This window comes from Mirounga leonina, unplaced genomic scaffold (genome assembly GCF_011800145.1).
Source record: "Mirounga leonina isolate KUSES-001 unplaced genomic scaffold, KU_Mleo_1.0 Mir_180, whole genome shotgun sequence".
Lineage (NCBI taxonomy): Eukaryota > Metazoa > Chordata > Mammalia > Carnivora > Phocidae > Mirounga > Mirounga leonina.
Genome location: NW_023270469.1, coordinates 16,734,309 through 16,757,957, shown reverse-complemented (window position 1 = coordinate 16,757,957; position 23,649 = coordinate 16,734,309). Strand labels below are relative to the sequence as shown.

General features: G+C 41.5%; 2 protein-coding genes across 4 annotated transcripts in view; both read left to right on the top strand.

The window, feature by feature from the left end:
* Positions 1-23,649, top strand: part of NIP7 (nucleolar pre-rRNA processing protein NIP7) — a 94,384-nt gene that overhangs the window by 55,148 nt on the left and 15,587 nt on the right. The window contains exons 5-6 of one of the 3 annotated variants that reach the window (XR_004682859.1): positions 5,910-6,008; positions 17,117-17,261. Coding sequence is in view for 1 of the 3 variants with exons in the window: in XM_035024885.1 (XP_034880776.1) it covers positions 5,910-5,969 (60 nt within the window). In the remaining 2 variants the exon portion in view is untranslated. Of the gene's footprint in view, positions 1-5,909; positions 6,009-17,104; positions 17,262-23,649 lie in introns of all 3 variants that reach the window. The other 2 variants (XR_004682860.1, XM_035024885.1) reach the window with 2 other exon arrangements.
* Positions 18,938-23,649, top strand: part of LOC118023622 (cytochrome b5 type B) — a 38,227-nt gene continuing 33,515 nt past the window's right edge. Inside the window, exon 1 of the mRNA XM_035024886.1 lies at positions 18,938-19,447. Within this exon, the coding sequence (XP_034880777.1) occupies positions 19,286-19,447 (162 nt within the window). The 5' untranslated portion in view covers positions 18,938-19,285. The remainder of the gene's footprint in view (positions 19,448-23,649) is intronic.

Here is a 23,649-nt window from a genome sequence, read left to right as displayed (position 1 = left end):
TACTTTATTTCTTTATTTGAGAGAGAGAGAGCATGCATGGGGGGAGAAGCAGAGGAGAAGGAGAGAATCTCAAGTAGATGAGGGGGGCCTTGATCTCACCACCCTGAGATCATAACCTGAGCTGAAGCCAAGAGTCAGACGCTTAATTGACTGAGCCACTCAGGCTCCCCTGATTGTTTGGTTTAAAGATTTTATTTTTAAGTAATCTCTACACCCAATGTGGGGCTCAAACTCACACCCCCAAGATGGAGAGTCACAGGCTGCACTGACTGAGCCAGCCCGGCACCCCTGTTTTTTGTCATCTTGGTTGACTAGAGGCCACAAGGAGAGAGAAATCACAAAGCCACTTTCCAACAACTCTGCAAAACTTCTGGAATGCAAACATTCACAAAGAATGTGGATTTCAGTCATGCTCCTCTTCCAAATTGCCATTTTCACATATTAAATGAATAAACTCAAATAATAGCCATATAAGCATTTTAAAGACCTTCCTTCCCATACAACCAAACAAATGGACATCCCGAGGGAAGCCGGGAAAAAAGACAATAGGTATCCAAGTTCAGTGTCAGATGGTCTCTTTTTTGTACTCCCCCACTTCCCCCCATACAGATGTTCCCTGTGAATGAACTTGGGTCTATGTGATTCATACCAGAGTGGGATGGTCCCAAAAAGTTTGAAGAGAGGAACTCAACACTTCCTGAAATGATTCTCTTTTGACATTAATTCACATTTAGGAAGGAGCTGCCTACGCCTTTCATAACTACCCTTGAAACGTATGAGACTCAAGACTGATTGTGTTTCCTTCTGTCCTCTCAGTGGCTCTTTTATCTCCCCGGAGTGATGGTATGACTTGGTTCAAGACTGCTGTGAGTGACAGCTGGGAGCCCGCCCTTTCCTCCGGCCCTGATTAAAACGCCGGGAGGCATTTCCCACAACTTCAGGGCCCAGGTGCTTGGCAATACTGCCAAACATTTCTTCCAACTTAACAAAACTATTGTAATTGTATCCATTAATTCTGGATTAGATAACACATTCAATCATTTATAAATTCAGAAGATACACAGAGCAGAAGGTGACTTTGTTCTTCTGCCTGCGGTTCTCCCAGCTGCCCAGCTCCCTGCCTCAGGGCTACCAGTTTCTGGTGTGTCTTCTCTGAGATAGGTATTTTATGCAGAAAGAACACATTTATGGGGCACCTGGCTGGCTCAGTCTGTGGATCCTGTGGCTCTTGATCTTGGGGTCGTGAGTTTGAACCCCGTGTTGTTGGATATAGAGATTACTTTAAAAAAAAAAGCTTTAAAAAAATAAAAATAGGGATGCCTGGGTGGCTCAGTCAGTTAAGCGTCTGCCTTTGGCTCAGGTCATGATCCCAGGGTCCTGGAGGCGAGTCCCCACATCGGGCTCCCTGCTCAGCGAGGAGTCTGCGTCTCCCTCTGCCCTTCCCCCTGCTTGTGCGCACTCTCTCTCTCTCTGACAAATAAATAAATAAAATCTTTAAAAATATAAAATTAAATTAAAAATTAAAAAATTAAAAATTAAATAAATAGAAATAAAAGAATACATTTATGTTTTCTTCCCCAGCTTTTATTCTTCCATTTTACATTAATGATAGCACACTATACAGATACATTTTTTATTTGTTTATTTTTTTCTTCCACCCTGTCACTAGAATGGAAGCTCCATGAGGGAAAGGATTTTATTCTGTTTTTTTTTTTTTTTTAATATATATTTTTTTCTTTAAAAAAAAATTTTTTTTTTTTTAAGATTTTATTTATTTGCGAGAGAGAGAATGAGAGACAGAGAACATGAGAGGGCGGAGGGTCAGAGGGAGAAGCAGACTCCCTGCTGAGCAGGGAGCCCGATGCGGGACTCGATCCTGGGACTCCAGGATCACGACCTGAGCCGAAGGCAGTCACTTAACCAACTGAGCCACCCAGGCGCCCTTAAATATATATTTTTTAAGTAAGCTCTATACCCAACATGGGGCTCAAACTCACAAATTCCTGCAAATCCAACAGAAAAACGCCATAGAGATTGGAACTGTTGGGACAATACAGATGACGTATTGTAGAACGAAGTACAGACACAAAAAGTACATACTGTATGATCCCATTTATATGATGATAAGTCAAGGACAAACAAGCTGAACCTATGGTGATAGAAATCAAAACCACAGCCGCCTGAGGTTGGGGGCATTGACTGGATAGGGGCACCAGGGAACTTTCTGAAGATACGGAAAATCTGAATATTGATTTGGGTAGCAGCGTTTGTAGTTGTCAAAACTCACTGACCTATACACTAAAATGTTAGTGTTTTATTTTATGTAAAATATACCTCAATTTTAAAAACTTGAGAGGACTGGGCTCTGGGAGCATAATGTGTTACTCTCTGTAGATTCCAGTCACACTGGCCTTTTTTTAATTCCCCAAACACAATGCTTTTGCCCACCCAACAGCTAACATATATGCTATTCCCACTGCCTGGGACGCTTTTTCTTTCCTTTTACAACACACGACTACACCATTCTCTCTCCCTCTCTCTCTCTCTCTTTCTCTCTCTCTTGCGCGCGCACACACACACATACACACACACCTATCTTTTTATAATTCACTGTGTGTCAAAATACATATAGCATAGCAAATGGCTGTAATGATCCCATACTGATAGAACCTGTTTGAACTACTTTGCAAAACTCACATATAAGAAATTACGCATTTCTCAATTTGCGGCGGGGCGGGGGGACTCAAACTTAAATGCAACTCAATCTCTACCTTTCTGAGTGGAGGTGGGTAATATAATCCCAATCATTTTTGGCCACACAGCCCACTTGGCTTCCTGAGATTAGAGAAATATCTGGGGCTTAGGACATTCAGAAAAACTGGAGATGGGCCTTTGGTCCATGTGATGGCCACTGAGATGCTTATTGTTCTGTGTGGTTTACTCAAAATTGGAAGGCTCAGACTCAAGCTCAAGCTCAATCATCAGGACCCCCTTGGAGGATCCCAAGATCTAGGAGGTGCTGAGCACTCAGTCTTCCCGGGGTCACCAGCCCTACCTCCATTCCTGCTATCTTCCGGGCTCTCTGTGGCATTGGGGGAGGAGAGTCCCTGTCACTCTGGAACTTGCCCACCGTTCATCCTCCCAGTGGATTTGCACTTTAAAAAAAAGTCCTGTGGAGAACAGGTGGGAGGGGGCTGGAGGGGATTTGGGGAGACCTGTTGAAGCTGGTAAGTCCCCAGGTTGGACTCAGCCTCAGCTCCCATTAAATAAGAAATGGGAAAACTGGGAAAGGAGAAAGAAATGTATTTTTTTTTCCTAAGCTTCTAAGAGGTTTGCAAACAATTGGAGTAATTAAAAGTTCTCAGAAGTAGCCGATGGTGCCCTTTTCACCGAGGGAATGTGGGCCAAGCATGATATATTAAAAGAGAGGGAGCTGCTCTATTGAAGTTAAAAATAATCTTCTGTCACATGGCTAATTTGTTGGAATGCAGCAATTAAAGGGCTGTGGGCAAAGGGAGAGCTGGAAGCAGCTGGGGAGCTCACAGGCAGAGTGCACGCCCTGGGGACTATGTTTGCAGAGAGAGAAAACAGTGTCACAGCTGACTTAGGGCACCTTATCAGAAAACCCACAAAAGGGGCAGGAAGAAGGAGAAGTGGGGTCAAGTTCAGAGCTGTGACCTTTGGGCTTATCAGACAGTGAAGGGATGGGTTAGGTCTTGTCACCTGTGCTCCCTGGATGCTGATTCACTCAGCTAGGATGAAGGCTTTCCAGATCCCCCCTGCACTTGGAAAATGCATGCCTTTGAATTCATTTCAAAGGAATACATAACCCGAAGGAGCCCTTTGATCCTAAATCCATGGGAAAACAAATCTATATGGTCTTGAGGGGAAAAGCACAGGCCAGCAATACAAATCTTCATTTGCAGAGTTGGAGTTGGGGATTTTTTTTTAATTCCTGAAACTTTTGAAAATTTTTTTGAAATGTTGGAGTTGAAAGAGATTAAGTTATGTAATACAGTATCTGAATTTCTCAGGTGAGGCAACAAACTCAGAGAAGCTGATTTTACTCAAAGTCACTCAACCAGCAAGTGTGAGAAGTTTTATTCTAACCCAGGTCCTTCGCTAAACAGGAGGGACATGGTGGTTAGGAAGTGCGGGATTCAGACTTCCCTGATCCGGAATCTGGCTCCACAAGCCGTGAAGCTGGGGGGCTCTCTTGTGAGTGCCTAATTCCTCTCAGTCTCAGTGTTACCATCTGCAAAATGGGAATAAAGATAGCACCCGCCACCTAGAGTGGTTATAATACATGTAAAGTATTTAGTGTAACCTCTAGCCTAGAGTAAATGCTTAATAAAATGTAAGCTCTTATTATCCCAGAGCTTTTTCTACACCACCCTGTATCAAATTCCTAGTGCCCTTTTGCAGGTTAACTGGCCCTCACATCCTCTTTGGTTTGGGTGGGTTTCTCCTTCTCTCCTTTCCACCTGCAACTCTGGTGAATTATATAAAAAGAAAAAGAGGACGCTGTCGCATTTCCTGCATTCTAACACGCCCATGCTACTTGTTTTCTCTCAAGCTCTGGGCCCTCCAGCTTTGTGCTTTCAGTGTGTTTCCCGAGTTGCTGCTAAGCAGAAATGGTGCCAACGTGAAGAAGCAAGTGCTACTGCTGCAAATTCAGTTATCAGATGTATCTGAATCTTTTAGAATACTTGATCAATTTTCAAATTTATAAGGGGCACCACTAACAGAAAGGGCTCTGAACTCCAGTGGAGGTTTGGGCTTCAGAGTCTGACCACCCCTGGAAAGTGGAGGCCAAGTTCTATGTGGGCGCGTAAGTTACAAAGAACAGAAACGTAGCTTGAGGGGGAAAGATAAAAGGAAATTAAGTGGCTCGTTTATGTTTAGGTTTTTCATTTACGACCAGATTCAAGGATTTAACGATGTCCTGAGGACACCTTTCCATTTTGTTGGGCTCTATTCTTGAGACTCTTTCACCTAGGCAGACAAAATAGCCCTGGAGAGCCTCAAGCTTTACTTTTTTCCAGTTTAGTATTCTCTGAATAAAAAAGGGGTCTTCCCCCTACCCTCTCTTAGTTCTCTTTCCCTGTTTGCCTGCTTTAATTCAAGCGCAGGTTCCTGAAACAGCTGGGCCAGGGAAATGAGCTTCTCTGATTGGATAGATTGGATCACATGCCTCACCTGTAAGCACGGGGAGGTGGGGCATACTGATTGACAGCCGGGCTGGCTTCGCGGAGATTAGGATGGAACAGTCCTTAGAGGAAAATGGGGGTTCTAGAAGAAAGGGAAAGACAGGCAGATATAAACCAATATCAAAGTCTGGCACGTATGTGCACCTTGCTTCATATCCTCAAAGTGTTCTATAATCCAAGACATAGTAAGAACCTTTGGAGAGGAAAATGCTTTCTTCCCGCTCCAGATATTTCCTTTCTGTAGAGGGCCATCATTGGTCATGCCCTAGGCCCCTCTTTTCCCCTTTCTCCTTCTGCACTTCGAGAAGGAAGAACATCAGGAGAAACTGGGCATGAGTCGTGTCTTTCTCTCCCTGGTCTTTTAGGACCATGATCCTGGGAGGGAGCACAGGTTCTCGTCTCACTCCACACAGGGAGGGCAGCCTGGTCCACTGCTACCTGGGATTGATAGGAAAGTCTGTTTAATTAGGATACAAGGAAGCCTATTGGGCTCACGCCCTGAGTCACATTCTCCAACCTAACATGTAGCCCTAGTAGAAGGTAATCCGTCTTCTGACTACCTAGACCCCTAACCGACCCAGAGCCTGAGTAGGGAGGAGGCATGCTGTCTGTTGAGGCCCCTTCTCAAAAGTCAGCAAGAACCACCAATTTAGAACATCAGAGACCCACAAATTCATCTTCTCACTCTCCCCTTCCTAGATGCATCCCCCACGGAGGAGCTGGTTACCTCGGGAATCCACAGAGACTGTGGTGCGCTAAGAGCAGGCTCCGAGATTTACAACAGATTTACAACAGCAGGTGAGAGGATCTGGGATTATTTCACGTGGAGAGGGGTTAAAAGAAACCGAAGGAGGGGGTGACTTTATAGTGGCCTTCACCAGAACCATGCTGAGGGTGAGGCATCACTGGTATTTTTCCACTGCCTCACCCTGACCCGGATCGTAGTCCCACTTGTGTCCTTCTATGCCCACCTCTTGGAAAATAAATTGTTCCATTTCCACAGAAAGGTGCAGGAGGTTGGGGCACACAAACCAACTTAAATATAACAACATTTTATTATTATTTATTTTTAATCACAAAAGTATACACAATCTGTGAAAAGAACTAAAAAGTTGTAGAGATGGATAAAGATGAGAACAAAAATCCACTCCAAGCCCTCCGCCCGGAGATAGCTGTTGTTAGCCTTTTGGCCTCTTATTGTCCAGTTTTTTTTCTATACATATTTTAAAATTTATCTTTTATTTAAAAAATATAAAACCATTTCAAATAAAATAGAAGTGTATAATGTAAAAGATGAACATAGTATACTCTGTGATTTCTCTTAATATCATGATCTATGTGTACTATTAAATTGGATATTTTTTGTTGTTACCAGTTCCTCTTCTCTCTTCTGGCCTTAGAAATGTTTGACATTAAAGGCACTCATTTGAGAGGAAAGTATTGATATTGTGACATCCAATTTAGAGATGGGGAACTAAGGTTCTCAGACTTACCCACAGCCATACCTAACTTCTGCCAGGTTCCCTGGGGACTGGAACAATTTCCTAATAAAATAGGCAACTTTGTTAAGAAAAGGAGGCAAAAGAAGGAGCTTCCATAAGCCAGGACTCTTCACCTTCCTTCTCTACCAGAAATACACATCACATCCACCCTTAGCCACTTCAGCCTCCCTACAACCAAGATTTTGATTCTGGGAACATGTAACTGCAAGTGAACAAAGAGTCAAGGGAAAGTTCTTTATCAGCAGGAGAATTATTTTATTCAATGTGCTTCCTTACATGAGTTGGGACAATAAAGGGAAAGAATGAGAAAAATAAAAGGCCAGTTACTCAGGCCACTTTAAATGAATCACCCCCCAGTGTCATTACCCATCCCCAGTCAGGAAAAGCTGGAGTTTTTCCATGCCAAGAAAAACAGAGGGCAGGAAGAAACAAATTACGACCTTGTTTGTGTTTTGTGTCTTAACTATTTGATTTATAGACCTTGATCCAGTGATTATGGATGAAAGAAAATGTCCCAGTGTCCCAAACCTAACCTGAACTTAACCATGGGTGGGTCTCACGTCCACGGCTCAAACTTAGTATGAAGTTAAAATGCTTTAAGAATAAAGTTTCAGGGTTAGGGGCTGCCTGTAGGCATTCTTAATCCAGTGGCAAGGCCAAATTCCTTTCCCACATTCCAGTTTCAGAAAACTCTGTTTAGAAACTTAACCCCTTCTCCCTCATTCCAGAAATTGGGCATTTATCTATTCAACAGACAGTAAACACCTACTATGTGCCAAGATACTGGGACTACAATGGTGGGCATACAAATCAACCAACAAATAAATCAGAAAAATATGTGTAGCCATGAGTTCTATGGAGAAAAGGAAAACAGAATTATGTATTAGAATGGGTAGCCACTTATGATGAGGTGGCTGACATAAACTTCACCAAGAGGGTGACATTTAACTTGAGATGAGAGAGAGAAAATCTGTGAAGTCGGGATGAGAGATGACCATTCCAGGTAGAGGGAATATCCCCTAAGGTAGGCTCATGCCTGGCATGTGGAAAATAAACCATCTCCACTCAAAAGAAATTCTTGGCTATTAGGATTATTTTCCAGGAGTTGATCTAGATAGAAAGTTGATAAATTCCTTTCTGAATCTTAACTGTGTAGATGTTCAACCTCACCCATAAGAAGAGAAATACAAATCAAAACTACAGTGTGATAGATAGCATTTTTTAAAGATTTATTTATTTATTTATTTATTTATTTATTTATTTATTTATTTGAGAGAGAGAGAGAGAGAGAGCGTGCCCAGAGAGGGAGTGGGAGAAGCGGGCTCCCCACTGAGCAGGGAGCCCGATGTGGGGATCATGACCTGAGCCGAAGGCAGATGCTTAACCGACTGAGCCACCCAAGTGCCCCGTGATAGCATTTTTTAAATGTCACATTGGTATAATTCAAAAACTTTGGTAACACGCTCTGTGGGGCTGTGAGGAAGCTGTCATTTACATGCATCACCAGTGAAAATAAAAATCGCTACCATTGCTAACCCTACAAATGTGTATGCTTTTGACCTGGAAGTCCCATTTCTTTTACGTATGTAAAATGATGTAAGACCAAGGTTATTAATATAGCATTGTTTGTAATTTCAAAAGACTGGAAACCCAAATTTCCCAGTAGGAGACTAGTTAAGTTATGAAACATTCATATCAAACAATGAATATTAACTATGGAAAACTATCCAACTGTAAAAACAAATGAGGAAGCTCTCTATGTATTACTATCTAAACATTTCCAAGTGTCATTAAGTAAAAAAAGCAAGACACAGAACTATGCTACTTTTTACATAAAAGTGAGTAAGCTAGGCATAAATATTTATATTTACTAGCATTTGCATACAGAAACTCAGGAAGGATATACACAAAAAATATTAAGTGATTATCTGGGGTGGGTGAGTGGAAGGGGATGGAAAGTGGGTAGAAAGGGTGGGCAAGAGACTTCATTGAGATGTTTACTTTTTTAAAAATTGATTTTATTTATTTATTTGAGAGAGACAGAGATAGCGAGAGAGAGAGCACAAGCAGGAAGGAAAGGGAGAAGCAGGCTCCTCATTGAGCACGGAGACCAATGTGGGGCTCGATCCCAGGACCCTGGGATCGTGACCTGAGCTGAAGGCAGATGCTTAACCGACTGAGCCACCTAGGTGCCCCAGCTTTTTTTTTTTTTTTTTTTTTAGTTTTGAACGATGTGAATGTATTAGGGCCTTAAAAACTTAAAAAAATTGCCCCTTCTGCTACCCCTGATCTGAATTTATTAATTTATCAATTTGGGGTGCCTGGCTGGCTCAGTTGGAAGAGCATGTGACTCTTGATCTCGGGGTTGTGAGTTCAGGCCCCACATTGGGTATAGAGATTACTTACCTAAATAAATAAACTTAAAAATTTATCACTTAATCTATAGCCATTGTTTACTTCTCCAACCTCACCCATGAGAAAATTTCTGCTTAATTATGTGTGGATGACTGTTAATAAAGCTGATTTCAAAAATATATAGCAATTAATCTAATCACCAAGGAGCTTTCTGTGCCTTGCTATTCATCTTCAACAGATCGGATAAAGGCCTTGACCAAAGACAATTGGAGAATTCCTAGGGCAAAACTAGACTAAAGGAAATTGTGTTTATGGAAACATGATTTTTCAAAGTGGCCTTTTGTCCAGTAGATTGAAGTAAAAACAGTGACATCATCCAGTCTATGTACTAGATTATCTTTATCAAAAAGAACCACTTACATTGTAAAAAACTTCAACATTTGAACATCTTTTTATATGCATTCTTTCATTGGCTCCACATTTGGGGATTATTACAGCTTTTATATGTTTTTAAAAAATATTTCTCCTTTCCCCTCTTCCTGCCCTTTTTCTTTTCTTTTCTTTTTTTAAGATTTTATTTATTTGCGAGAGAGAGAATGAGAAACAGAGAGCATGAGAGGGAGGAGGGTCAGAGGGAGAAGCAGACTCCCTGCTGAGCAGGGAGCCTGATGTGGGACTCGATCCCAGGACTCCAGGATCATGACCTGAGCCGAAGGCAGTTGCTTAACCAACTGAGCCACCGAGGCGCCCCTCCCTGCCCTTTTTCAACCACTAATCCAGACTTCTAACATTGTATCTAAGTTTTGTCTGTTTTTTCCACCCATAGCTTTATTGAGATATAACTGACTATGTAATTCACCTACTGAAAATGTACAATTCAGTATCTTTTAGTACAGGCACAGGGATGTGTAACCACCATGCAAACTAATTTTAGAACATTTTTACCCCCTACCCTGTTGGCAGTGATCCCCAGTCCCCCAACCCTCTCATCCCTGTGCAACCACTAAATCTACTTTCTGTGTCTCTAAACATGCCTCTTCTGGAGATTTCACATAAATTAAATCATGCGGTCTTTTTTGATTGGCTTCTTTCACTTAGCATGATGTCTTCAAGGTACATCCGTGTTTCAGCATGTTTTACTGCTGAATAAGAACCCATTGTAAGGACACACTATACTTTCCTTATCCATTCATCAGTTGATGGACATTTGGGTTGTTTCCACTTTTTGGCTGTTATGAATAGTGCTGCTATAAACATTTGTAAGCAAGTTGTCGTGTGGACACATAGTTTTTATTTTTCTTGGGTATATACCTAGGAGTGGAATTGCTAAATCCTATGGTAACTCTATGTGTAACTTGGTGAGGAGCTGCAAACTGTTTTCTACAGTGGATGCTCCATTTTACATTCACCCTAGCAGTGTAGGAGTGTTCCAGGTTCTCAGAATACTCACTTGTTTTGTTTGTCTTTTTTCACTATGGCCATCCTAGCGAGTATGAAGTAGAATCTCATCATGGTTTTGAGTTGCATTTCCCTAAGAGTGATGTTGAGAATCCTTTCATATGCTTATTAGCTATTTGTAGAGCTTCTTTGGTGAAATATCTACTCAGATCCTTTGTGCATTTTTAAATTGGGTTGTCTTTTTATTGTTGATTGTAAAAGTTCTTTATGTATTCTGGATACAAATCCTTTATCAGATATGTGATTTGCATATATTTTCTACCAGTCTGTGGCTTGTCTCTTCAATCTTTTTTTTTTTTTTTTTAAGATTTTGTTTATTTGAGAGAGACATAGCAAGAGCAGGAACATAAGCAGGGGGAGTGGGAGAGGGAGAAGCAGGCTTCCTGCCAAGCAGGGAGCCCGATGCGGGGCTCGATCCCAGGACCCTGGGATCATGACCCGAGCCGAAGGCAGACGCTTAACGACTGAGCCACCGCTGTCTCTTCAGTCTTTAATGGTATTGTTTGCAGCACAGAAGTTTTTAGTTGTTTTTTTTTTTTACGATTTTATTTACACTGTAAAAGGCCTCCTTTTCCTCAGTGATTTGAGATAATATTTTTACCACGTCTTCTACTCTTTTTTTAAAGTAATCTTTACACCCAACATGGGGCTCCAACTCAAGACCCCAAGATCAAGAGTCATATGCTCCACTGACTGAGCCAGCCAGACACCACCCTTCTCTCTCTCTTTTTTTTTTTTACACATCTTCTATTCTTGAATGCATTTTAGGACTCTGTTTTTTTTTTTTTTTTTAAAGATTTTATTTATTTATTCATGAGAGACAGAGAGAGAGAGAGAGGCAGAGGGAGAAGCAGGCTCCCAAGGAGCAGGGAGCCCGATGTGGGACTCGATCCCAGGACCTTGGGATCATGACCTGAGCCGAAGGCATACGCTTAACCATCTGAGCCACCCAGGCGCCCCGCCCAGGACTCTGTTTTGTTTTATATGGTCTATTGGTCACACACTATTGGTAGGACTTTATAAAGCAGGCACCCTGACACCTTGTGGGAGGGTGTGTAAATCAATACATCCCATATGAAGGGTAATTTGCTTATATTTATATACACATAAATATAAAGGGACACATGGGCAACCTCTCAGGTCCCCTCCCTCATCGGGAGCTTTTTACTATCACTCAGTAAATTTTGCTTTGCTGCCCACCAAAAATAATAATAATAATAATAAATATACATATATATATATATATAAAGGGGCATACATATATATTTATACACACATATATTTTCTTTTTGGAACATGTGTATGTGTTTACCTGTTAAGAGTAAGCTAACAAACATCAGAAGGAAAAAAAAAGTGGGTGTTCTGAAGCCAGGAAAACCAACCCAGGGTAGAAACCATCCTCATTAATAGCTATTTACACAGTGATACTTTCTTTCATTTCTGGAAATGAAACTGGGCTGGGGGGCTGCCTGGGTGGCTCAGTTAGTTAAGCATCTGCTTTCTGCTCAGGTCACAATCCCAGGGTCCTGGGATCGAGCCCTGCATCAGGCTCCCTGCTCAGTGGAAAGCCTACTTCTCTCTCTCCCTCTGCTGCTCCCTGTGTGCTCACTCACTCTCTCTGTCAAATAAATAAATAAAATTAAAAAAAAGAAAAGAAACTGGGCTGGGCTGTTGGAGGTTGGGCCCCACTGGCATAAGACTGAACAGGATAGTCTTGGGGGAAGCTCCAGAAGAATCCACCCAACAGGCCAGGGAGGTCTGGCTGACCTGAGGGTTGGAACAACTGTAGGATGCTTGCAACCAAACCCTCCATGAGGCCATACCCTGGAGAATTTGGGCTTCTCACTTTGCATCAACTTCCTGAAGCTTCCCTGACACTGGATGACCTGGGCTTGGCCCTAGGAAGGGAAGGAGAGTGTTGGACTATGATGGCTTTAAGAGTTTGTCTTCCTTCTGGCAGGGAAAGAGAATAGGTTGCCAGGGGACATAATACCCTGAGAAGGGCAAGAGCAGGTTTGAGGGCTACCTCATTGTATTCCGTTCCTGGAACAGGAAAGGGGGCCCCTCCCCCTGCAAAAAGGTGTGAGAACACAGGAGGTGTGTTTGATGTCTGCAAAAAATGAGACAGAATCCTTATTTCTTACTCTATTCTCATGGAGCATGCACAGTGTTTTCCTTGACTGTTTCCTGTTCCAATTCCGCTATTTATACAAAAACAGTAGAGTGAGGTTGCAAGGTAAATAACGACTTCCCTGGAGCAGATTCTCACACGCTGATCCCACTGTAGCTGAGACAAATTTCAGAGCATGCTCCTGGACAGCTCAGGGGGAGATTTTCTAATACATAAAAACAGCAAAAGTAAAATGGTAATGTAAAAAATGTTTTATATGGTGGGATGCCTGGCTGGCTCAGTCGGTAGAACATGCAACTCTTGATCTCAGGGTTATGAGTTCAAACCTCACATTGGGCATGGAGACTACCTAAAAAAATTAAAAAAGTTATATATGGTAGGTGCCATCTTCCTCTTAGTAAGTTTCTTTAGGAGGTGGGTCTCATTTATAGCATCTAGAAGTAATAACTCCAAAATATCCAGCATTTACTGAGGACTGTCTGTGGCAGGCACTGTGCTGAGTTTTGTTTAATACTCATGTTGACACAGTACTTAGCTGTAGTTACTCAGTAAATATTTATCAAAAAGCTTGGAAAAAACTATCAAAGGCATTCAAGAATAGACAATTACAGCCAATATTCCTCATGAATATAGATGCAAAGATCTTTAAAAAACACTAGCAATTTAAATCCAACAATATATAAAAAAGGCTACATCATAACCAACTGGAGTTTATTCCAGGAATGCAAAGATGGTTAAGTTTTTGAAAACCATTCAAAATAATTCACCATCTTAACATAATAAAGGAAAAAAAATCAAATGGTCATCTCAAAGGATACAGAAAAAATATTTGACAGGATTCAGTATCCTTTTATGATTAAAAAAAGGAAACTAGGAATATGGGGGAATTCTGCCTTGTATCTGATGAAGGGCATCAGCTGAAAAATCTACAGACAACGTCTTATTTATTTATTTCTTTATGTATTCATTAAATATTTTATTTACTTATTTGTCAGCGAGAGAGAGCACAAGTAGGCAGAGCAGCAGGCAGAGGGAAAGGGAGAAGCAGGCTCTCTGCTGAACAGGGAGCCCAATGCGGGGCTCGATCCCAGGATCCTGGGATCATGACCCCAGCCGAAGGCAGATGCTTACCCGACTGAGCCACCCAAGCGTCCTGACAACATCATATTTAATCATGAAAACCTGAATGCTTTCCTCCTAAGTTTGGAAACAAGGCAAGGATGCTCATTTCACCGTTTTTATTTAATGTTGTACTAGAAGTCCCAGCCAGTGAAGTAAGGCAAGAAAAAAAGAAAAAGCACACAGATTGGAAAGGAGGAAGTAAATTGTCTCTATTAGCAGATGACATGATTGCTATATAGGTTATTCTAAGAAATATACAAAACAACCACCAGAACTCTAAGTGAATTTAGCAAGGTCATAGGATACTTAAGTCAATGTACAAAATCCATTATATTTCTCTATTATAGCTGCAAACAAGTGAAAACTGAAATAACTCCATTTATAATAGCATAAAAATCATAAAATATTTAGGAATAAACTTAACAAAAATGCAAAGGACCTTTATGCTGAAAACTACAAATTAAAATAAGATTCAAATAAATGAGCAGTATACCATATTTGTGGATTATGAGAGTCAAGGTTGTTAAGATGTTTATTCTCTATGAATTAATCTATAAGCTCTTTTTTAGAAATTAACTGGCTGATTTTAAAATTACCTTTTTTATTCTGGGATAATTTTAGATTTACAGAAAAGTTGCAAAAATAGTACAGAGAGTTCTTATATACCCCTCACCCAGCTTCCCATAACATTAACATCTTATATTTACTGTAGTACCTTTGTCAAAACTAAGAAATCAACACTGGCACCTTACCATTACTTTATCTGGATTTCACTGTTTTTTCCCTAATGTCCCTTTTTTGTTGTTGTTGTAGGATCCAGTCCAGGATATTTCTTTGCATTTAGTTGTCTTACGTCTTTAGTCCACTTGGGTCTGTGACAGTTTCTAACTGTTTCCTAATTTTGTTTTTAATAAGTTTGACAGTTTTGAGGAATATTGGTCAGGCATTTTGTAGAATGCCTCTCAGTTTGGGTTTGCCTAATGTTTTTCTCATGCTTCCACTGGGATTATGGGTTTTTGGGAAGACTACATAGTGATGAAGTGCTCTCCTCATCACATACCATGCTACCAATATGATTTATCACTGATGTTAACTTTGGTTATTTGGTTCAACAAGATAATTTTAAAATTTATTTGGAAATACAAAAGATCTAAAATAGCAGAAACAATTTTGAAAAATAAGAGCAAAGCTGAAGGATTTACATTACCTGACTTTAAGCCTTACTACAAAACTGTAGTAATCAAGACAGTGTGGTAACGGCCTTAGAACAGACAAATCACTGGAACGGAATAGAAAGTTCAGAGAAAGACCCACATTGATATGGGTAATTCATTTTCAAGAAAGACATGAATATAATTCATTGGGGAATTATGTTTTCATCAAATGGTGTTGGTCCAGTTGGGTATCCACTTGGAAAAAAAAGAGATCAAGTAAGCTACCTAATATTAACCAAGCTTGTGAGTGGCAGGGATGGGGATTCCAAGCTAGACTTTCTGGCTAACGCATAGTAATTGTGAATATGAATTTAATTATCAGTACATTTAGGCTACAATCTTTTTCTGAATCAAATTCAATCTGAAGGGGCACCTGGGTGGCTCAGTCGGTTAAGCATCTGCCTTTGGTTTAGGTCATGATCCCAGGGTTCTGGGATCGAGCCCCACATTGGGCTCCTTGCTTAGCGGGGAGTCTGCTTCTCCCTCTCCCTCTACCTGCCGCTCCCCCTGCTTGTGCTCTCTCTCTCTTTCCGTCTCGCTCTCTTTCTCTCCCTCTGTCAAATAAATAAATAAAATCTTTAAAAAAAATTCAATCTGAGGTCATGCTTTTAAACAATATAAATGTCTTCTTTTTTTTTAAAGATTTTATTTATTTATTTGGGATAGAGACAGAGATAGCAAGAGAGCAGGAGCAGGGAGGAGAGGGAGAAGCAGGCTTCCCGCCAAGCAGGGAGCCCGATATGGGGCTCCATCCCAGGACCCTGAGATCATGACCCGAGCCGAAGGCAGATGTTTAACTGATTGAGCCACCCAGGCGCCCCTAAACAATGTAAAGTCTTAAAAGTAGAATGAAGACTGAAAAATGTACCTGATTCAAGGAGACTAAGGAGACATAAGTAAATGCAATGCATGATCCTGGATTTGTATGAATGTTAAATTCCTTGAATTTGAAAATCATACTGGGGTTATGTTAGAGTCTGTTCTCATTCTTAGGAGATACATAATTATTTGGAGGTATAGAGTCATGATGTCTACCACTTGTTCTGAAATGGTCTAACATTATTCACAACAACAGCAATAATAAATATATATGGAAGAAATCAAATATGAAAAGACATTCACAGTAAATCTAAGTTAAAAGTATATGGGAGTTCATTGTATTATTCTTTCAATGTATCTGTTTGAAATTCTCAAAAAGGAATTTAAATATTAATTTAAAAAACACTTTAATGTGATCCTAATTCCACTTGCCAGGATGATGACAAATTCAGTCTTAGTCATTTATGGGAGCAGTTCCCCTCCTTCCCAGGGGTTTTACATAGTTCAGAACATTCGGGAAGGGCCCTCTAGCCTTCAGGCCACATTGCTCACTTCCCAAAAGATCTTTTGTAGAGCTGACAGTGTCTGCACTGGGTCTCAAGTAGTCTGCTAGGTGGGAGCCCTGGCACAGAAGGTCTGATCTCCCTGCCTACATTATGTAGCCCTTCCCCTCTGAGTCCTCTTACCTCTACCACTCCCCTCCCTCTGTCCCTTTCAGGAAACTTGTGGGTTTCCTGTTACTCTTAACTGGAGGAATCCCAAACCACTTTTCTCTTCCCAGTCTCAGAAAACCTGCTTTTGGTATTATGGTACTCCAAATATATTTCTTTAACCCTTCCCTTTGTTGAGTTCTCCTATACTACCATCTTAGGGTTTTTAAAAACACTATTGGACTCAGTTTCTTAAAGGTGGAAATAGTAAAGGAAATGCTGTGTAATTTTACTAATTTATTGTATGAGAGATAAAGACATATATGCTTCAGAAAAAGTTCAGGGTTTCCCAAAGTTATCCACAAATCACTTGCATCAGTCATCACAAATACATGCTAAAAATATTCGTTTCTGGTTTTATATCCAGACCCACTGGGCCTAAACCTCTGGAGGTGGGGCTGGGAATCTGCATTTTTTTTTTTAACTGTGTTAAAACAATGTTTTATTATTTCTCACAATTCTGTGTGTTGACTGGGCAGTTCTGCTGAGTAAGCGTGGGCTCACTCAGTGTTCACACTCAGCTGACAAGTTGATGAAGGGGTGGGCTCAGCTGAGAGTTTAAATGGCTGATCTTTAATCCCAGGCTTCTTCACAGCATCTTGATCTCTGTCGGGGTAGCGTTCCTACGTGGTGAAGATGGAAACGTCAAGGCCTCTTGAAGTCTGAACTTCATAACTTGCACATCACTTCTGCCACAATCAATTGGTCAGAGTAACTAATAAGGCAAGCCAGGATTCAAGGTGAGGAGGAGACTCCCCTGTTTGGACAAGAAGGAATCTGTATTTTTAAAGATTTTTATTTATTTATTTGAGAGAGAGCACAGGCAGTAGGGAGGGGCAGAGGGAGAGAGAGAAGCACTCCCCCCCACCCCCCACCCAGGACCCTGGGATCATGACCTGAGCCAAAGGCAGCCGCTTAACTGACGGAGCCCCCCAGACACCCCAGAATCTGTATTTTTAAAACAGCCTCCTCAGATGACACATGCACACTGGGGTTAAGTGTGAATTATTCATTTAACAAATATGTGTTCAGAGCTGTGTCCCATTACATTTGGAACAAATCTCTATTTCTAGAATTTAAATTCATATATATATGTAAATGTTTTTGAGAAGGCTTTCTTTTTTTTTTTTAAGATTTTATTTATTTGAGAGAGAGAGACAGAGCACAAGCAGGGGGAGGGGCAGGAGAGGGGGAAGCAGGGTCCCCCCTGAGCAGGGACCCTGGGATCATGACCTGAGCTGAAGGCAGATTCTTAACCGACTGAGGTGCCCTCAGAACGCCTATTTTTTATGTTACTTTTCAATCACAGAGCCTATCACAGTACTTGTGACACAGTAAATGTTCAGTAAATGAGCATAAGTATTTGAATCTAGTTTGTGGACTATCCTAAGAATCATATGGAATTTCTCTCATAATTTCAGTCTCATTTGGGAGGTAAGATATGGGAAGTTAAGATTTACAGATACAGGGGGTTTCCTGAAATAGTAATATGCTTTGGTGCTGTAGGAGATGGGACCACTGGAGGCTGGAATGTCAGGGGAGTTTGTGAAAAAGAATTTCAGGAGGAGCTTGAAAATGAGTAGGCACTGGAAGGAAGAGGGTCGGTGCACCTGGTATGATCGCAGAAGTGGTTTTATTACCAGCAGGTTTAGGAGTCAGTGGCTGGTACACAAGTCTTATAAAAGGAATGGTGGAAAATATTAGTAAAAGGGGTTGGGGATGGATTGTGGAGAGTCTGGGAGAGTGACAGGATGAAAAGGACATTACATGTCAATCTGTCAGTTGTAATGGCAGTTAAAAATGAGGAGCTTACAACACTGCACATCAGCCAAGCTTGGAATTCCAAAATGCTGGGATCTCTAGCTGGGAATAGTTGAGGTGAATTTTATTTTAGAACACATAGAAACGAAAACAGCATACTATGTTCTGATCACCAAATTTAAAAATCCGATTCCCCTTTCCCAACTTCAGGATATAATTGACGTGTAACAAAATCAGATTCTCAGTAGTGGCAGAGACTTGAGAAAGTACCTGTCCATGGCCTTAGGCGAATTACGGCACCGCCCCGCCCCCGCTTTTTTTTTTTTTTAGCACCGCTGTCGTTCGTGCCTTGATTACTATGTGCCAAGCGCTGTGCAGATACACTCTCTCATTTAATAGACCAAACAAAGTTATCTCGCCCATTTTACTGGTGAGGAAAATGAGGCAGTCGTGATTCGTCCCGTCACAGCCCGAAGGTTGCAAAAAGATGTAAACCCGGGCTGGAATACAGGCCGCTCAGGAGGTGGGGGAAAAGAAGCTTCGCGTGGAGAGGTCATGGCGAAGGGAAGGGAAACGGGAAAAAAGAGACTCGGCCCCATCTTCCAGGGCTCCGCAGGTCGCTTCACTCAGTGAAGGGGAAACCTCTCTTGCGTAACACCTGTCAACACGTCTCCATTAGGCGTCTTTCCAAAATCACGGTACCTGGTTGGCGAGATTGGAGGGATAGACGATCCTGATTGGTTAGTTGGACCTCGAACCAGGCCTACGCTCCAAGGATCGGGCGAGAGGTGGGCGGGACTTGAAACTGAGTCCGTTGTTTCATTGGTGAGAAGAAAAGCGAACCAGGAACTATTCGGGAGCGTGATTGGCTGTTGCCAGGATCCCTCCGACGGCCGTAGGGGCCTTAGTTACGGAAGCCGGGGAGGGTTGAGCACAAGGTCTACCTCGAGGAAGTTAACCTCGGAACCCGGGATAGCGGTAGAGAAGAGCTATTTCAGGCCCAATGGCGACTGTGGAAGCAAGCGACAGCGATGGGAAAGGGCAAGGGGCCGAGACCTCCGTCACATATTATCGACTGGAGGAGGTGGCGAAGCGCAACTCCATGAAAGAGATATGGCTGGTGATGCACGGGCGAGTCTACGATATTACCCGTTTCCTTAACGAGGTGGGGCCCGGGAGGTGGTCGGCCCCTGCGAGCTGCACGGGTGAGGGGTGGTCCGGACCGGAAAAGTTGCAGGGTGTGTGTAAGAGGGAAATGAAGCCTGGCTGAGGGCGATAAGGCGTACGAAAGGGACCACAACTCCCCTAGACGGAAACTGAGGGGCCTGTTCTGCATGCATTTCTAACCAGCACTAAATTCCGGAGTCTTCAATAATGTCATGAATTGCATTTCATATATTGGGTACTTAACTGTACGCTAGGCCAAACTCTTAAGCCATCATTATCCCCATTTTACAGAAAGGGAAACAGCCTCAGGGACTGAGGATTCTCAAGGTCACACGCTTAACAGCCTATAACCCTTCCAATCTAGGTTTGAAGGGCTCTGAATCTGTGCTCTTTCCACCGCGCTCTCTGAAGTAATTCATTTCTGGTTTTCTTGAGAAGAAACTGAGATTTTTTTTTACCCCCTGATTATGCTGCCTTTATTTTCTATTAATTGGAATTGACCTTGAGCCCAGAAGGTCATGAGTTAACTTTTCAGGTCATTGACTCATCTTCCTTGTTAAATCTTCAAACCTGTTGCATTAGATCTCATTATGCAAGTTCTTGAGGCCGTGGTGTAACCGAGTGATTTTTTTTTTTTTAATTTAAGGAAACAGGATAGACTTTTGTCTAAACAAACGTATTGAGGTGTACTTTACATACAAAAAATTGTGCCCATTTAAAATGTACAGTTGATGAGTTTTGACAAATGTGTTCATCCATGTCATCACACTCCCAATTAAGACAGAGTATTTCCATCACCCTAAAAACTTCCCTCTTGCTCCTTGACAGTCCACCCACCCCAGTCCCTGAGGCTTTGAGGTATTTATGTATATACACATATTAACATATATGTTTTTTATTTGTGTATCATTTTGAGTAATGAAATCTTGTGGTGAATTCTTTGGAAATTCCTGCACAATATAACCTTGTTGTAACTGAAAAAGAAATTTCTGTTCTTTCTGTGAATCAAATATACTAGTAAAATACTTTTTCTACATTCTGATTCATAAATCTATAAAATGCTTTGAAATGTAAAGGTTCCCAAAAGGACATTTTTTTTTTTTTTTAAGATTTTATTTATCTGACAGAGAGAGAGAGAGAGACATCGAGAGAGGGAACACAAGCAGGAGGAGTGGGAGAGGCAGAAGCAGGCTTCCAGCTGAGCAGGGAGCCTGGTGCAGGGCTCCATCCCAGGACCCTGGGATCATGACCTGAGCCAAAGGCAGACGCTTAACGACTGAGCCACCAAGGCACCCCAAGGACAATGTTTTTAATAAATCTTCCTAATGGCCAGTAAGTTAACATCTTAGAATTTAGTAACTTGTATTTGAATGGGGTATGGCCTTTTATGCTTTTAAAAGGTACTTTAAAAATACTTTCCCATTATTTCATCCTTGAATTACTAGTTGAGGGTACATCTGATTTGGATGTAGTGATCCCTATGTTAACAGGATGAGAAACAGGTTCACAGAGATTTTGGTTGTACGGTTGATGAGTGGCAGAATCTGGTTTAGGTAGATCCCTTGATTTCTCTTGTGTACATAGCATTACTTCAGAATTCTAGCCTTAGCTTAGTCCTTTGGTGCATATGTACCTCATTGTAAGTTAAAGTTGTGGGTTGTAGCCTGTTAAAGCATAGTTTGTAATGGTAGGTAATAATGTTTTTCGTTTGTGGTTTCATTTCCCCCGAATTTCTACTTGATTGGTTTAGAATACATAATGAACTTGGAAGGAACACTAAGTACTTGTAGTGGACCTTCATTCAATCTTTAGTAGTGGTTGCTAACCTGGTTCACACATGTTGGTAGAGCCAGAGACATCACAGGTATGCCAGAGCTGCCCATGAAGCTTGAGCCACAGCTCTTTACCTGCAGCTCTTTACCTAAGCTCTTCTTACTTAACGTGTTCTGTCATCTCAGTTCCTATTTTCTTGTTCATTCCAAGCCTGTTCGTTCATTCACTTGCTCATTCAAATATTTATCAAGTGTCTATTATGTGTCACATACTGTTCTAGGTGCTTAGGATACAGCAGTGGATATGCTGTATTTATGCCTTCATGGAGATTAATCTATGGGGAGTGGACAGTAAGCTGAGTGAATAGCTGTAATATATGCTATGTTAGGTAGTGGTAGGTTCTAAGAAGAAAAATAAAGCAGCGAAGAGGACTGTAGACGTATATGGGATGAGGGTGTAAGGGTAAGGGGTTGAAATTTTAGGTATGATGGCCAGAGTTGGTTTTATTAAGAACATGACTAGAGTCAAGGCCAGAAGGAAGTTAAAGATGCTAGCCATATCTGCAGGAAGAGCATTCCTGTCAGAGGGAGCAAGTTTGAAGGCCTTGAGGTGGGAGTTTGTCTGGTGTTGTTTGAGGCCAAGTGAGGGAGGCCATAGTGGCCGGATGGTAGTAGATGAGGTGAGCATGATTAGGTGAGGGCAGATCAAGTATAATTCTGCAGGCTTTAGGAAGGGTTTTGACTTTGTGTAGGCTAGGAACCCACGCTGGAGCAGGGGAGTGTAATGATGTGACTTAATGATTTAATAGTACCACTCTCTGCATGGTTTAAAAGAGACTGGAGGAGGGCAAAGGGAGAATTGAGGAGCCTAGTTATAGGAGGCTGTTGTAGTAATTTGGGCAAGAGGTGGTGGTGACTTGGACCAGGCTGGTGGCAGTGAGAGGTGGTGAGAAGTATCAGATTTTGAATTTTTTTTTTTTTTTAAGATTTTATTTATTTGAGAGAGAGAATGAGAGACAGAGAGCATGAGAGAAAGGAGGGTCAGAGGGAGAAGCAGACTCCTTGCTGAGCAGGGAGCCCGATGTGGGACTCGATCCCGGGACTCCAGGATCAGAGAAGTATCAGATTTTGGATGTGTGTTTTGTTTTGTTTTTCCCAAGATTTATTTATTCTGGTGGTGGGGGAGAGAGGGGATGGCAGGGGGAGAGGGCAAGAGAGTCTTAAGCAGAGCACGATGTGGGATTTGAACTTGCAACCCTGAAATCATGCCCTGAGCTGAAACCAAGAGTTCATCCCTTAACCAGCCAACCAAGAGGCGCCCCTGGATATGTTTTGATGGTAGAGCCAATAGGATTTAATGATGCATTGGATTTGAGGAGTGAGAGAAATAAAAAATGGCACCAAGGTTTTTGGCCTATAGGTCAGGAGGAATAGAATTGCTATTAGATGAGATGGGAAGACCTACGCCAGTTCTCATTCTTCTCTTTACAATCTGAAATCACTTTGGGGTTCCTCCTTAGAAAGGGGTTCCTAATCTGAAAATCCTGTGTCTGTAGGTTGCTTTTTTTTTTTAATGAATATGGTTATAATGTTATTCTAGAGTTTGAATGTGATAATTTTGAATTGGTAAGGTAATTGAATTACCTTTCCCCTAATGTTAATTTTGCATTTTCGAATTAGTGGTATTGATTTAATTCATTGAAATCATGAATGAAAAACCAAAACCTTGCAGCAGTACACATCATTCATCATTGTCTTTCCACTTTAATAGTTTAGAAAAAGCACATAAAAATGGTTATACTGTCTTACGACATGGACTAGAAAATATCAAAGGGCAGCTCCCTTAGCAAGGGTAAGTATGATTTTGTGAACCTTTGTTTCAGTTACTATTGTAATTTTCTTACTGTTGAGAGAAGTTTGGAAGCCATTATCTTATGTTTAAATAACCATTTCTGAAAAGAATAATTTAAAATAACACATTGTGATGTTTTAAAGTTTTCTAGGTACTTTTTAGTGACTGTGGGCATAAGTGGGAATATTACTATAGGGCTTGCCTCACAAATGGGATAGCATTCAACAGGTATTTGTTAGATGCTATCTAGTGCTGTGGTACTAGACCCTGGTGGCATATAAAAACATGGTCCGGTCCTTTTGAACCTACTCTTCGAGGGAAGAAAATAGAAAACAAAAGCAGAAAAATGATCAATGATGGTGCTTTCTGCGAAGGAAACAAAACAGGAGTAGAGAAAGAAAAATGAGGGTTTGATTTATTTTTTTTTTAAGATTTTATTTATTTATTTCAGAGAGAGACAGCGAGAGAGGGAACACAAGCAGGGGGAGTGGGAGAGGGAGAAGCAGGCTTCCCGCCGAGCAGGGAGCCCGATGCGGGGCTCGATCCCAGGACCCTGGGATCATGACCTGAGCCGAA